Here is a 15,472-nt window from a genome sequence, read left to right as displayed (position 1 = left end):
AGCATATAGTCATGTGATTGTTTAGGGAGAGTACTGTTTTTCTCTGATGGTAATCATATATTACAGTTGAGAGGCTTTGTCTGTAGTTTGGGATTGGAAGGAGAGGAGAGAAATGGGACCAGAGGACCTAAGGCCAGGCTAAGGAAGAAGGGTTGGAGCTGATCAGTCAGAATGGAGGCCAATGCAGAGATGGGCTGCTCGCCACTAATCCACATCAAGGGTCTGCAAACTGCAGCCCAAGAACCACTTCCACCCACCACCTGTTTTTGTAAATAAAGTTTCATTAGAACATAGCTCCACCCATGTGCTTACAAATTGTCTCTACAATGACAGAATTGAGTCATTGCAGCACAGAGTGTATGACCCTCAAACCTGAAAATATTTACCATCTGTCACTTGATAGAAGGAGTTTTGTCAGCCTTGCTGGAGATGAGCAGTTAAGTCCTCAAACCAGCAGCTTAGTTACCAGCGCACGTTTCTAGGTTTCACCAGACGAACTCAGAGAAAAGCTCTGGGTATAGAGTCCGCTGATCTGTGTAATGAGCCCTTCAGGTAAAATATGAAGACCCCTGCTCTCCATTCCTACTCCTGTGGCTAAGTACTTGGGGCTTGATGACTGCCGGGCAGCAGAAGCTAGGAGAAACAGATACCATTGTAAAGCAAGGAGGGTACAGTCAGAAGACAAGGCAGGGAGCAACCCAAAGAACAGATTCTGAAGCACAAACCCCAGGAAGAAAGGGACTCTGGTTGTGTCCCACTGTCTTGCCCAGAATGGCAAGGGTGTGTAGGTGTGTGAGAGAGAGACATTGCAGGCATGCATGGATGGGTGGGTGTGTGAATGCAGGCATGTGTGTGTGTGCTTGGAAGGGAGTCTGTCCTAGGGTGTGAGTCTGGGGCATACAGGTGGAAAACAGGACTGAGGCTGAAACCCCTTCATAGAAACAGATTAGTACTAAGAACTGAGCAACAGAGAGATGTTTCAGAGTGTGACGAGTAATATAAGATTCTAACTTTCATTTAATCTCAGTCTCACTCCTCATTCCCTGCCCTGGGATGTGTATTATTCTTGGTATCTTGTTCTTACCCTCCCAGCTCAGCTGTACCCTGAGTCAGTCTTGCATAGTTTACTCACCCTCCCCACTAACTGAAGGAATCAGTGTAAACACTTACCAGTATCTGATATTTCTCAGCTATGGAAATGTTTCTTCATTCTCCGAATCACAGTCTTATTTTATGTTGTAATAAAGGTTACCAAATGTTACTAGTATTTATCCATATTTACTCCAGTGATAACATTTATTTGTCAGTATTATTTCTTTTTATTTGTCTTCAAAGAAACTTCTGCCAAACAGTCTGTGTTGTAATCTGAAGCCCAAGTTACTATGCTTTTTCTCATTTAGGAACATATCACAAACTTTAAAAAAAATCCAAAATAGATCTAAACCCTGAGACAGTATTTGTTAATGTGGAAAAAATCACTTTGAGGTTCTGTTGTATAGTAAAATATACATGTATTGAGGACAAAATATAATTTCTAAATCTGTCATAATACATTTTGCCATAGTTTTTAAGTACTCTGCATGAAGCTTTTTATTTTTACTAGGGTAGAACTTTTATATTTTTATCTTTTTTAAAAAAATTACATCAGAAACATCTAAAAGAGAAAATAAGATTGTTGAGGAGTTTACTGGGTAAATAAATATTATTTCATAATTTTTCAGTGATAACTAAATCTATGTCAAATAGGTATCAACTGAAACCTTTATAACTTTTGGCATAGTTACATTTTGAAAGTAAAATTAGTGTTTTAGGCTTTTTTTTTAATTCCGTAAATGCCATGGGAATTTTATCACGTTTCAACACTTGCTGAATATGTAATTCCCATAGTGACCATTAGTGGCCATCTGTGTAAGGTAATACATGTTTGGGATGAAATTGATTACGGCCTAAACACTCTTGTGTTAAGATCAGGAAAAGCACGCAAAGTTCAAATCTTTTTTCCTAATGATCGTTATGTAGCTAAAGATATTAATTTCCAGAGACTGAACAGTCTATCACTCAAGATCTAATCTCACAACAAATGACATCGAAGCCAAAGGAAAGGAAGCCACAGAGCCGTCCACTAAAATTAGTAAGTGCCCTGCTCGAGGAGCTCTCAGGATACAGGGGAAATGAACAGGCTTTCAGATGCAGTGTCTCATTTACAGGCAGCAAAGTAAACCGCTGCAGTTTTGCTGAATATTCAGAAATGTTTCATTAGAAATTCCTGTTCTCATAGCCACCAACACACTGCACATTAGCCTGCTTATGACATTTCTCAACATGTACATTGCTGGCCCTACATCTTTGGTACTTTATTTTTGCCTGGTTTGAAAAATGTTTCCTTTCTACCTGTACAAAACCAGCTGCTTTCCTTCTTTCAAATGTGCTTTCCATATAATCTCCTCCCCCGTGCAGTCATTTTATTTTTATTAGGCTTGTTCACAGCAGTGGATACCCATGTACTTCCTGTGCTCATTTATCTCCTTAGAGTAGAACCAGAAAATATACAAATATATTTGTTTATTTATTTCTAATTAATGTATTCACATCTTGGCTTTCATATTATCTACCCCAGGGTTTTGTAAAATATTACCAAAAAAAATTTAATTTTTTGGTTTAAAATTTTTGAGAGCATGTATTACTCAACTGTCTTCATGGGATCCTTTAAAAATCTTATCATGCCTTCTGTAGAATATCTAACATTTGAAAACAGCTCTGTCCTGGTCTTTGCTGGGATGTGGGCCAGAATGATTTAGCTACTAATGCCCTAAGAGTAGCTGAAAGAATTGATGAAATCATTGTCTCAGCGTTGAAATTCATCAATTGTGAGGCTAGCATAGTTGATGCTGAACTGATCTTCCTTTTCATTCTTGAACTTATTGATGATAATTATTCATCAGGTTTTGATAGATTTCAAATCTGCTTCCCATTAAAGATAATAAAGTAATGCCATGTTTTTAAAGAAGGAAATTTGCCTTCCTGTCGTATATATTATATACTAAGAAGTCATGCATCAAGTTCATCTAATAGCTGCGTAAGTTATTTGGAGTATACTGAAGGGAAAATGGTCTAGAGTGCAACAGTACTTTAGAACATTTGGATCTGGGTGTTTTTGTTTTTGTTTTTTTTTCCTTTGTCATTCACTCTCTGCAAATATATCAAACTCTGACTATCAGTGTTCTGGGGATACAATAGAAAGATGAATAAGACATGGTCCATGCTTTTTCTTTCAATTTAAAACTTCACTTTCTTTATAAAAGACTCCCCAGAGCACTTCTTCAGCATCACCTCAGTATTTGGGCTTACGGGGTCTCCCTTGAGTCAGCACTTAGTGCTCAGGCCAGCATTCTTACAAGGAATATGCCCAAGACAGGGCCCTACCCTCCCTGTTGCCAAATTGAGACATCAGCCTGCAACCAGAGCGACAGCTCCATTTGTTCCTCTCCTTAATACTACTTAAGTAGAGAAGTACTTGAATAAAGAAGTCAGTACTAGCCCTTAACACACTGATGCCCATTTCATTTACTTCAGCCAACACTTATGAGACTGAGAGCTGACTGTTGTTCTGGGCACCATCGTTGACCGAAGGGACAAGAATGGGATGGGCAACACAGGCAGTCTTTGTTCAAGCCCTGCCCTTCCATAATCTTACCCCAGTATGTCACTGTTGTTTATCATTGCCCCTGTCTGGGCTTCTGTCACCTCATTTGTAAAACAAGGAGCTTGGAGACATGGTCCCTACTTTTGAACAAAACTACCAGAGTCATACATTTAAGCAGCTAACGTTAATATGATAAATTAAGGCCTTCCTGGTAGCTCAGATGGTTAAGAATCTGCCTGCAATGCAGGAGACCCAGGTTCAACCCCTGGGTTAGGAAGCTCCTCTGGAGAAGGGAATAGCAATCCACTCCAGTATTCTTGATTAGAGAATTCCATGGACAGAGGAGACTGGCAGGCTGTAGTCCATGAGGTTGCAAAGAGTCAGATGCGACTCAGCAACTCACACTTTTACTTACAAGATGTGTAAAAATGGCAAAGCTCTATCAGAGCACAGCAGAGGGAAAAACTTGAGTTAAGAAGTAAATGAAAACTTCAAAAAAGCAGTAGCTTTTGAATTTGGACTTCAGGGCAGTGGGGGATATGTTTGTATCTATGTCCATAAGTATACATGTAAATACATGCGTGTATGACCAACCTAGATAGCATATTCAAAAGCAGAGACATTACTTTGCCAAATAAGGTCCATCTAGTCAAGGCTATGGTTTTTCCACTGGTCATGTATGGATGTGAGAGTTGGACTGTGAAGAAGGCTGAGCGCCGAAGAATTGATGCTTTTGAACTGTGGTGTTGGAGAAGACTCTTGAGAGTCCCTTGGACTGCAAGGAGATCCAACCAGTCCATTCTGAAGGAGATCAACCCTGGGATTTCTTTGGAAGGAATGATGCTAAAGCTGAAACTCCAGTACCATGGCCACCTCATGCGAAGAGTTGACTCATTGGAAAAGACTCTGATGCTGGGAGGGATTGGGGGCAGGAGGAGAAGGGGACAACCAAGGATGAGAAGGCTGGATGGCATCACGGACTTGATGGACGTGAGTCTGAGTGAACTCTGGGAGATGGTGATGAACAGGGAGCCCTGGCGTGCTGCGATTCATGGGGTCGCAAAGAATCAGACACGACTGAGCGACTGAACTGAACTGAATAGACAAACAGTAACAGAAGCAGAAGACATTAAGAAGAGGTGGCAAGAATACACAGAAGAACTATACAAAAAAAGATCTTCATGACCCAGATAACCATGATGGTGCAATCACTCACATAGAGCCAGACATCCTGGAATGTGAAGTCAGGTGGGCCTTAGAAAGCATCACTATGAACAAAGCTAGTGGAGGTGATGGAATTCCAGTTGAGCTATTTCAAATCCTAAGAGATGATGCTGTGAAAGTGCTGCACTCAATATGTCAGCAAATTTTGAAAACTCAGCAGTGGCCACAGGACTGGAAAAGGTCAGTTTTCATTCAAATCCCAAAGAAAGGCAATGCCAAAGAATGCTCAAACTACCACACAATTGCACTCATCTTACATGCTAGTAAAGTCATGCTCAAAATTCTCCAAGCCAGGTTTCAGCAATACCTGAACCGTGAACTTCCAGATGTTCAAGCTGGTTTTAGAAAAGGCAGAGGAACCAGAGATCAAATTGCCAACATCTGATGGATCATCCAGAAAGTAAGAGAGTTCCAGAAAAACATCTATTTTTGCTTTATTGACTATGCCAAAGCCTTTGACTGTGTGGATCACAATAAACTGGAAAATTCTGAAAGATGAGAATACCAGACCACTTGACCTGCCTCTTGAGAAACCTGTATGTAGGTCAGGAAGCAACAGTTAGAACTGGACATGGAACAACAGATGGTTCCAAACAGGAAAAGGAGTACATCAAGGCTGTATATTATCACCCTGCTTATTTAACTTATATGCAGAATACATTGTGAGAAATGCTGGGCTGGAGGAAGCACAAGCTGGAATCTAGATTGCCGGGAGAAATATCAATAACCTCAGATATGCAGATGACACCACCCTTATGGCAGAAAGTGAAGAGGAACTAAAAAGCCTCTTGATGAAAGTGAAAGAGGAGAGTGAAAAAGTTGGCTTAAAGCTCAACATTCAGAAAACTAAGATCATGGCATCCAGTCGCATCACTTCATGGGAAATAGATGGGGAAACAGTAGAAACAGTGTCAGACTTTATTTTTTTTGGCTCCAGAATCACTGCAGATGGTGACTGCAGCCATGAAATAAAAAGACGCTTACTCCTTGGAAGGAAAGTTATGACCAACCTGGACAGCGTATTAGAAAGCAGAGACATTACTTTGTCAACAAAGCTCTGTCTAGTCAAGGCTATGGTTTTTCCAGTGGTCATGAATGGATGTGAGTGTTGGACTATAAAGAAAGCTGAGTGCCAAAGAATTGATGCCTTTAACGGTGGTATTAGAGAAGACTCTTGAGAGTCCCTTGGACTGCAAGGAGATCCAATCAATCAATCCTAAAGGAAATCAGTCCTGAATATTCATTGGAACGACTGATGCTGAAGCTGAAACTCCAGTACTTTAGTCACCTGATGGAAAGAACTGACTCATTGGAAAAGACCCTGATGCTGGGAAAGATTGAAGGCGGGAGGAAAAGGGGACAACAGAGGATGAGATGGTTGGATGACATCACTGACTTGATGGACATGAGTTTGCCTAAGCTCTGAGAGTTGGTGATGGACAGGGAATTCTGACGTGCTGCAGTCCATGGGGTCGCAAAGAGTTGGACACAGCTGAGCAACTGAACTGAATGCATGTGCACACATCTGTGTTTGAGCATTGTGGCAGAGACTGTTAACTGGCTAATTTACTACCTATTCCTATCCCCATTCTGCCTTGCCACCTCCACTAAGTCTAGAAAAGTTAAATGTTAATAGTTAGGGATGGCCATGTAGCGCCATCTGGCCAGTTGCTATATTTGGAAATATGCTGAGGAATGTTATAAACCCTTTTGCTCTTCAAATAAGAGACGGATACATTTGGTTTCACCTCATTCTTGTCTTCACAGTGGTGGTTGTAGCTGTGACAGTTACATTGAGACATTGAGAGAGATCTAGAGAATGAGTGGAAATATAGTCAAGCCAACCATCTTTTGCCCAAAATACCCACTTCAGTACTAATGATGTAAGAAATATGGAACTTAAGCTACTTTTAGTCAGATTTTCCTATTATTTATAGCCAAAAACATTCCTAAGTAATAGACTCAGCAACTATACCCACACACACTCTCTCAATTTTACATGTTTGTATATATATTTAACTTTATTTTCCATACCTACCAAGACTTGGGGCTATTTTTAGACTTGGGTTTTGATGAAAAGTAAATAGGACTTAATGTTAGAGAAAAAATAGAAATTGGAATGCCTTCTTCGTTATTACCAACCCAGACACTGTCCTTTGCAATCATTTCCCTTGTATCTGTTCTGTCCTTATCTGATAGTGGGAATGAAACATGAAGGCAAGCAGGAAGAGAAAGGTTGAGAAGAGAGATAAATGCTGAAGTAGTTCATTGTGGAGGTTGGGTTATGGGGAAAATGCCTAAGACTAAGAATTAGTTTGTTGCGGCTTGCAGAACACCCTTGGGAAGGGTTCCCAACTGGTGACAGTGCCTGGTCACGTGACAGAAAGGTTTAAATCCTAGTCCGTCGTTGCACATACCTTTGTATTTAGGACCAAAAACCCCATTACCTGTTTCCATTTGGCAAGCCAGGGTTCCCTAGCAGCCAGGAGATTGCTCTCCCTTTCCCTCCATTTAGGAAGTTGAGAGAAGAAACCATTCTTCTTTGTCCGAGATTGGAACAGCTTTCCACAGAGTGTTTTGGTTGTGTTCAGTCTTAAAGATACCATCAAATAAGCAAGAGATCTTTAATGAACTCCGACCTTCCACCACACAAACATGGAACCATGTGAAAAACACTCAGCCTGTTCTTTCTTTCAGAGACTAATGCTGTCACTTTGTTTATTGCGCCTTTATTCATCCTAACTGTATTGTGTGTCTACATTTCCTGACACTGTATCCAATTGTCATTTAATAATGTCCGCATGTAACTTTACTCTTTTTCAACCAGGTCACTTGGATTATTCTTCACTGTGGTGACCTTCCATAGTTTGTGTTATTTTTTTCTTGGTAGCTGCCTGCTCCTATTTAACTGTTTTTGATTCCCTCCTACCTGTGTGTGTGTGTGTGTGTGTGTGTGTGTGTATGTGTGTTTAGAATCAGTTCCTTACCTTAGAGGGGAGGAAGGTAGCTTCAGTCTTCTGTCAGAAGTACTGGATGAGATTTAGGGATCCTTGAGAGAAAAAAACTCCATGGGATAGTTGGAATTCACACTGAATTCATGGATTATCATTTAGTCTCTGATTTTAAAACACTTTAATGTTTTGTTCTTAATGACTCGAAACCATTTTCTTAATCTTAAAAATGTTGCTGCTCTTTTTCTTCAGAATCTTCAACTACTGGGAGCTACAGCCATTGAGGATAAATTACAAGATCAAGTGCCTGAAACCATAGAAACTCTAATGAAAGCAGACATCAAAATCTGGATCCTTACAGGAGACAAGCAGGAAACTGCCATTAACATTGGTAACTCACCTAGTTTAAACTGTTTGTCATGGTGCTTTTTAACATGTTTTGATACATTTTAGAAGATAGATTTGAGATATTTCAAGATTTGGAAGATTTAGTATTTTGAGATTTCCTTATTTGTAGTTCCACTCAGCTTATCTATTTACTTATGGCCCCAGAGCCCCCTTTAAAGATGCAGTGATTATGTATACAGCCAAACTTTAGCTCTTGCAGCCACATAGTGCCCTCTCTCACCTTTGAACTCTGCCTGCCCCTAATTCACCTCCATAATTGACACACGGGGATGAACTTTCTGCAGTTGTCTGCCAGAGTCTGGAGACTAGGATTATGGCAAGCATGTATACTGACACTTGTTTATGTGACCAATGATTATTTCTAAGATAGGAAGTAAGGTTTTGCCAGTTTTCATTGATCTAACAATTAATTCTGATTTTACAGAAAGAGGTTATATTCGTCAGCTCGGGCTGCCATAATAGAATATGGCATATTAGGTGACTGAAGCATCAGAAAGTTATCTCTTCACAGTCCTAGGAGCTGGAGTCCCACATCAAGATGTCAGCAAGTTGGTTTCTCCCGAGGCCCCCCTCTTGCTTGCAGATGGTCACATCCCTGTGTGTCCTCACCTGACCTCTCTGTGGATGCTCACAGAGTGTCTGGTGTTCTGTCCTCTTCCTATAAGGACACCAGTTCTGTTGGATGAGGGATCACCCTTACGACCTCATTTAACTTTACCTCTTTGAAGACCCTGTCTCCAAATGCTGTCACATTGGTGGTTGGGGCTTCGACATATGAACTGGTAGGTGGGGACACAGTTCAGTCTGTAACAGAGGAGAAAGGTAATGTTTGCTGGTAGAGGCCTGTAGTATCAATAATGTGCAAGAAAAATAGTCATTTCCCCCCCAAATTCAGCAGTAGTATGTTGCCTGACACTGTGAACCCTGAGATCAACCTCTGGATGATACTGATGATACAAATTACACACAAAACTCTCTCAAAATTAAAGAAACCATTTCAGGAGTATTCACAAACTAAAACCACATTTTTTGAAAGTCATTAAGTATCATATATGTGAAAAAAAAAGTGAACGTGAAGTCGCTCAGTCGTGTCCGACTCTTTCGATCCCATGGACTGTAGCCTACCAGGCTCCTCTGTCTATGGGATTTTCCAGGCAATAGCGCTGGAGTGGGGTGCCATTTCCTTCTCCAAGGAATCTTCCCAACCCAGGGATCGAACCCGCGTCTCCCACATCGTAGACAGATGCTTTACCATCTGCGATCTTAGCCAAAAGCCCGAGAAGCAATAAAAGATTTTAGCTAATATTCCTTTTAGAAATGTGAGTAATCAAAGATTATATTCTGTGATAAACACTATACTTATAAATACAGTATTTATATTAAATAGTATGAATACTATAAATTCATAGTAAGTTGATGTTAATAGGGGAAAATTAATTTTTGAAAGAAAACTAGGACTTCCCTGGTCATCCAGTGGTTAAGACTCCACACTTCCACTGTGGGAGCATAGATTTCATCCCTAGCCAAGGAACTAGGATCCTGCAGGGCACAGGGAACAGCCAAAAACAGGGAAAAAAAGAAAAGAAATCTAGCCAATAAAATTTAAACCTACAAGCCAAGCAAGTTGTTAATTTTGATTATAAAAATTATCACTGGTGTTAGAGACAAAATGAAAAGAAGATGTATGAGAATACAGGATTCTTCAGAATCAGGTGACCTGGAAAATGCAAATATGATAAAGCAGTGTAACTACAGATAGAGGGGGAATGTATGGTGGTTAAGAGTGAGCTGTGGGGAAGATGAACAGTCCCCAGGATGGTCCTGGATATGTAGCCAGTGTGAAAATACCTATGAAAAGGAGAGAAGGGTGGTGGTTTCTAGTAACCCTTAACTTCTAGAATCCTAAAAGTTGTTCCTAGAAAAAGGAAAGTAAGATTCATTCATTCAGCAAATGATTATGGTGCATGTGGTACCAGGTATCAGTTAAGAACACAGAACAAAACGTGTCAGAACCTCTGCCATCGGAACTCAGATTCTGGTCAGGGAAACAGACAATAAAATAAATGAGAAAAACACATAATATACTTGATGGCAATAATTGTTCTAAAGAAAAATAAAGCAGGGAAGGGAGAATAGGGCATTACACAGAGGGGTTCAATTTTAAATCAGGAAGTCAAGAAGAAGTATTGAAAAAGTGAAAACCCAGAAACAACCTATGAGAAGAAAGGGAGCTTGTCACTCGAATGATTGGGGAGAGCTGTCTTCTGTCCTACAGAAAGAGCGGATATGCCCAGGGCTAGAGGAGGAGAAGAGGTGAGCGGTGTAACAGAGCTCAGGTTGGATGGAGCCACCTACACTGTTGCCTAGTCTTGGCGTTTACTCTGAGTGAGATGGAAAAACCACTGCATGGTACTGAACAAAGCGGAGGAAACACTTGATCTGACTTGCCTATTAAAAAAAGAAAAAAACTATATGTATCTGTCTGGCTGCTAGACTCAGAGTAGACTCAAAGGGAAGCAAGTATTGAAGCAGGAAGGCCAGAGGCTATTGAAGTAATAATCCAAGTAGGACATGATGATGCTTGAACCTGGGTGGTAAAATAGAGGTGCTGAGGAATGGTTGGATTCTGGATGTGTTTTTGAAGGTACAGCCAACAGGATTGATTGATAGATTAGGCACAGTATGGGAGAAAGGAAGGAATCCCAGGCAACTTCAAGGTGCTTCAGCAATTGAAGGATGGAGTTGCCATTAACCAAATGAGGAAAAGTAAAGGAGGAACATGTTTTCTGGAGGGAAAATTTCCTCCCTTCTAAAGGGAGATTAAGAGCCTGATTTTAGATGTGTTAGGTTGAAGATGTTTATTTTACATCTAAATGTCTGCTATTAAGTAGGCCCTGCCATGTGAGAGTCCAGAGTTCAGGAAAGAGGGATTTATGAGTTCTAGAATGGTCAACATTTCAGTCCAGTTCAGTCGCTCAGTTGTGTCCGACTCTTTGCGACCCCATGGACTGCAGCACGCCAGCCTTCCCTATCCATCACCAACTCTCAGAGAGTGCTCAAACTAATGTCCATCAAGTCAGTGATGCCATCCAACCATCTCAATCTCTGTCATCCCCTTCTCCTGCCTTCAGTCTTTCCCAGCATCAGGGTCTATTCCAATGAGTCAGTTCTTCACATTATTGGAGTTTATTCACAGTACTGGAAACTCACAGTATTGGAGTTTCAGCTTTAGCCTCAGTCCTTCCAATGAATATTAGGACTGATTTCCTTTATGGACTGGTTTCATCCTCTTGCAGTCCAAGGGACTCTCGAGAGTCTTCTCCAACACCACAGTTCAAAAGCATCAATTCTTTGGTGCTCAGCTTTCTTTATAGTCCAACTCTCACATCCATACATGAATATCTGGAAAAACCATAGCCTTGACTAGATGGACCTTTGTTGGCAAAGTAATGGCTCTGCTTTTTAATATGCGGTCTAGGCTGGTCATAACTTTCCTTCCAAGGAGTAAGCGTCTTTTTATTTCATGGCTGCAATCACCATCTGCAGTGATTTTGGAGCCCAGAAAAATAAAGTCTGACACTGTTTCCACTGTTTTCCCGTCTATTTGCCATGAAGTGATGGGACTGGATGCCATGATCTTAGTTTTCTGAATGTTGAGCTTTAAGCCAACTTTTTCATTTTCCTCTTTCACTTTCATCAAGAGGCTCTTTAGTTCTTCTTCACTTTCTGCCATAAGGGTGGTATCATCTCCATATCCAAGGTTATTGATATTTCTCCCAGCAATCTTGATTCCAGCTTGTGCTTCCTCCAGCCCAGCATTTCTCATGATATACTCTGCATATAAGTTAAATAAGCAGGGTGACAATATACAGCCTTGACATACTCCTTTTCCTATTTGAGATCAGTCTGTTATTCCATGTCCAGTTCTAACGGTTGCTTCTTGACCTGCATACAGATTTCTCAGGAGGCAGGTAATTTGCTCTGGTGTTCCCATCTCTTGAAGAATTTCCCACAATTTGCTGTGATCCACAGAGACAAAGGCTTTGGCATAGTCAATAAAGCAGAAGTAGATGTTTTTCTGGAACTCTCTTGCTCTTTCGATGATCCATCGGATGTTGGCAATTTGATCTCTGGTTCCTCTGCCTTTTCTAAATCCAGCTTGACTATCTGAACATTCACAGCTCATGTACTGTTGAAGTCTGGCTTGGAGAATTTTGAGCATTACTTTGCTAGCGTGTGAGATGAGTGCAATTTTGCGGCAGTTTGAACATTCTTTGGCATTGCCTTTCTTTGGGATTGGAATGAGAAAACTGAGGAATGAGATCACAAAAAGAGTAAGTATAGATGGTACTGTTTTAAATGTGAGCTGGGCCAAAAAGGTTGCCTGTTTTTGTCTAGCCACATTCAGCTATAGGTACACAAGTGCAAGTGGGCAGAGTTGGTTTGATCAGCAGGTGAGTCTGCCCTGCACCAAGTACAGCAAAGCAAGAGAGAGTGGGAGAAAAGAAAATGTGATAACAGTCCAAGGGCAGGGAGATAGTGGTGGGATCAATGGTCCAAGAGAAACCCAGACGACCTCCTGGATCCTTCTCCCAAACAACCACTGGCCCATCTTCTGCTCTACATGTTGGTCACCATGAAGGGTATGCCATATGCGTTTATCAGTTTCCAGAACATTGAGAATCCTTACTATACTCTCTTTCCATGTTAGTTTATCAAGGCAGCCTTAACCTGTCAGGTGATGTCCTTGTATCGTATCCCTCTTTTATAGCAAGCAAGAGTATTTCTTTTTCAAACTTCTGCAGATCTAGAAGACAGCTGACTGCCATCTTTCCTGTTAAAATAGATAGCATTTTAATTTTACCAAATAATATAGATAAAATTCAGAATTTTTGGAGTTTTAGCATTTTAACATCTTCATCTTCTTTCTCTAGAGAAATTAATTGTGTCAACCAATTTACTCTGTTTGGACATAGGACACTCCTGCAAACTTCTGAGGAAGAACATGGGAATGATTGTTATAAATGAAGGTTCTCTTGATGTAAGTAAGATTATCTTTTTGAAAGACTTTTAGTAACTTTCCTTGTATTTTATATTCAGCTAACTGTTGAGATATTTTGTTTTCCTGGGTTGAAAGGTGCCTTATTACTATCATTCTGCTGGAACAAACGTACACTGTTTTGAATCAGTGATGTAAATAGATGCTAGTTTTGTGTCTTTAACAGCTAAAAGAAATTGCTAATCGTTGTGAGACCAAAAAGGTGCTTTACAAAAGCATTAGATCAAGAGATTGCTGAGTGACTACAGCTTCTTTGTTTCTGCCTATTTTGTATATTTCAGTATTACATACATATTATATATGTAATATTTCAGTATTAATATTTTACTTCTTTTTTTAAAAAATGTGAAAGCTATTGAACAACACCAAATAGCCAACAGTCAACTTTTTTTTAATGTCTGAAATTCAGAGCTAAAATAGAAATTCCTAGGATGTCTTTTTTCATGACTATGATTGCATGAAGTTATATTTGGAAAAGAGGGAAAGATTTTTTAGAAGTATAAAAGATAAAAGTTAACCCCCCAAAATGTAGGTGATGACCTGTAAATATTTCAAAGGAAAGATGACTGTTTGCAATTTAAGGTGGAAGACAGAACAGGAAAGGTGATATACAGCTGCTTGAAATAGCCGTTGTGACACAAAGAGCAGAACAGAGGAAACCTGGTAACTAGGGACATTGGAGAAGCTGAGAGGCCAGCTCTGTGGAAGGGATGGTGAAGAGGTAGATGTTTAGAAGCTGGGTATAGACAGGGAATTACATGTAAAAAGAACTTTGTTTCTGATTTTTAAACTGGAATGATGATCTCTTCTTTATTATTGTGCTGAAAACAATCCGTGTGATGCGCTTCCCTTTCTTGTGAAGTCTTTGAGCACCTTGTAGCCTGAGGAATAATATATGATTTTGCAATCATGGGAACTGCTTATGCCTTTAATTATTGGAGAAGTGCTTTTTGTGAACCAGGCTTTAATCCTAAAAACACAAACAAAAACAAAAAGCCAGCCCTCCAAAAGCTTACAAATATTAAGAGAAGTAAATTGCATACAAGTAATAATGCAAAACAAATAGGTAAGTAAGGTAGATAACTTGCTGTGAAAATATCATGAAGTTTAAGGAACTATTTACAAAATAAGTGGTATTTACTTATATAAAGGTGAGTAAAGCTTGAGTAACTGAGTAAAAGAAGAGGAAGCAGAAAGTTAGTGCAAATTAAGTTCCTCTTTGGGGGCCTGAAAGAGGAATATTAAACTTGAACACAAGATTATAGTTTTTTAAGTATGTTTTGTTTGAATAAATATAGGCACAGAATGTAAATCTTAGAAGTTATGAAAAGAGAAAATGTAGATGGTAAAAAGTGAATCTCTCACCTTTATTTGTTTATTTTATTGAAGTATAGTTGATTACAATGTTGTGTTAATTTCCACTGTACAGCAAAATGACTCAGTTATATATATATATATATGTATAGGCACATATACATATATGTATGTATGTAATGTGTGTGTGTATATATATATATATATATATATATACTGTTTCATATTCTTTTCCATTATGGTTTATCATGGGATATTGAATATAGTTCCCTGTGCTATACACTAAGACCTTGTTGTTTATGAATCTCCCACCTTTATATCCAAGCTACTAGTTTACCTCCCCAGGGGTGGCCACTAGTTCCAGTCTTGTGTGTTCATCCAGAGAGGTTCTGCCATATCTAAGGGATTTATGTGCATGTCAATTGACACATCCTTTGTTGTTAAACACACATTACAGCATCCTGTCCACACTCCTTGATACTGCACTTTGTTTTTCTCACTTAATATATCTTAGCAGTTGTTTTATAATGGTCCGTATGAAGCTACCCAATTCATTTTAACAGTGGGCACAGTATTTATAAGGCACCCATTAAAAAGTGACAGAGGGGGTTAAACCTGGAGAGGTAGTCTCAGGTCAATTGTGGAAACCTAGGCCAGGTTTGAGAGTTTGCCTTCATAGGCCAGGAGTGTGACTTCATCAGCCTCTTAAAAGAAGTGTGATGTATAGAAGCAGTTGGCAAGTTGGAAGGGTGCAAACAAGGGACCAGGATAAGAGTCAGGAGGAGGAAATGGGGACCCTGCCAGAGATGTGATATAAAGTTCAGGATACTCATCCCCATGGCGGGGTGGGGGGTCCCTGGAAAAGGAGCCATC

General features: G+C 39.9%; 1 protein-coding gene across 1 annotated transcript in view; it reads left to right on the top strand.

Moving 5' to 3' along the window:
• The window catches only part of ATP8A1 (ATPase phospholipid transporting 8A1), a 227,566-nt gene that overhangs the window by 123,528 nt on the left and 88,566 nt on the right, over positions 1 to 15,472 (top strand). Inside the window, exons 24-25 of the mRNA XM_068974944.1 lie at positions 8,071 to 8,209; positions 13,203 to 13,267. Coding sequence (XP_068831045.1) covers positions 8,071 to 8,209; positions 13,203 to 13,267 — 204 coding nt within the window. The remainder of the gene's footprint in view (positions 1 to 8,070; positions 8,210 to 13,202; positions 13,268 to 15,472) is intronic.

The sequence above is a fragment of the Capricornis sumatraensis genome, chromosome 7, assembly GCF_032405125.1.
Source record: "Capricornis sumatraensis isolate serow.1 chromosome 7, serow.2, whole genome shotgun sequence".
Lineage (NCBI taxonomy): Eukaryota > Metazoa > Chordata > Mammalia > Artiodactyla > Bovidae > Capricornis > Capricornis sumatraensis.
Note: the sequence above shows the minus strand (reverse complement) of the source record. Positions and strands in the feature narration are given on the sequence as shown.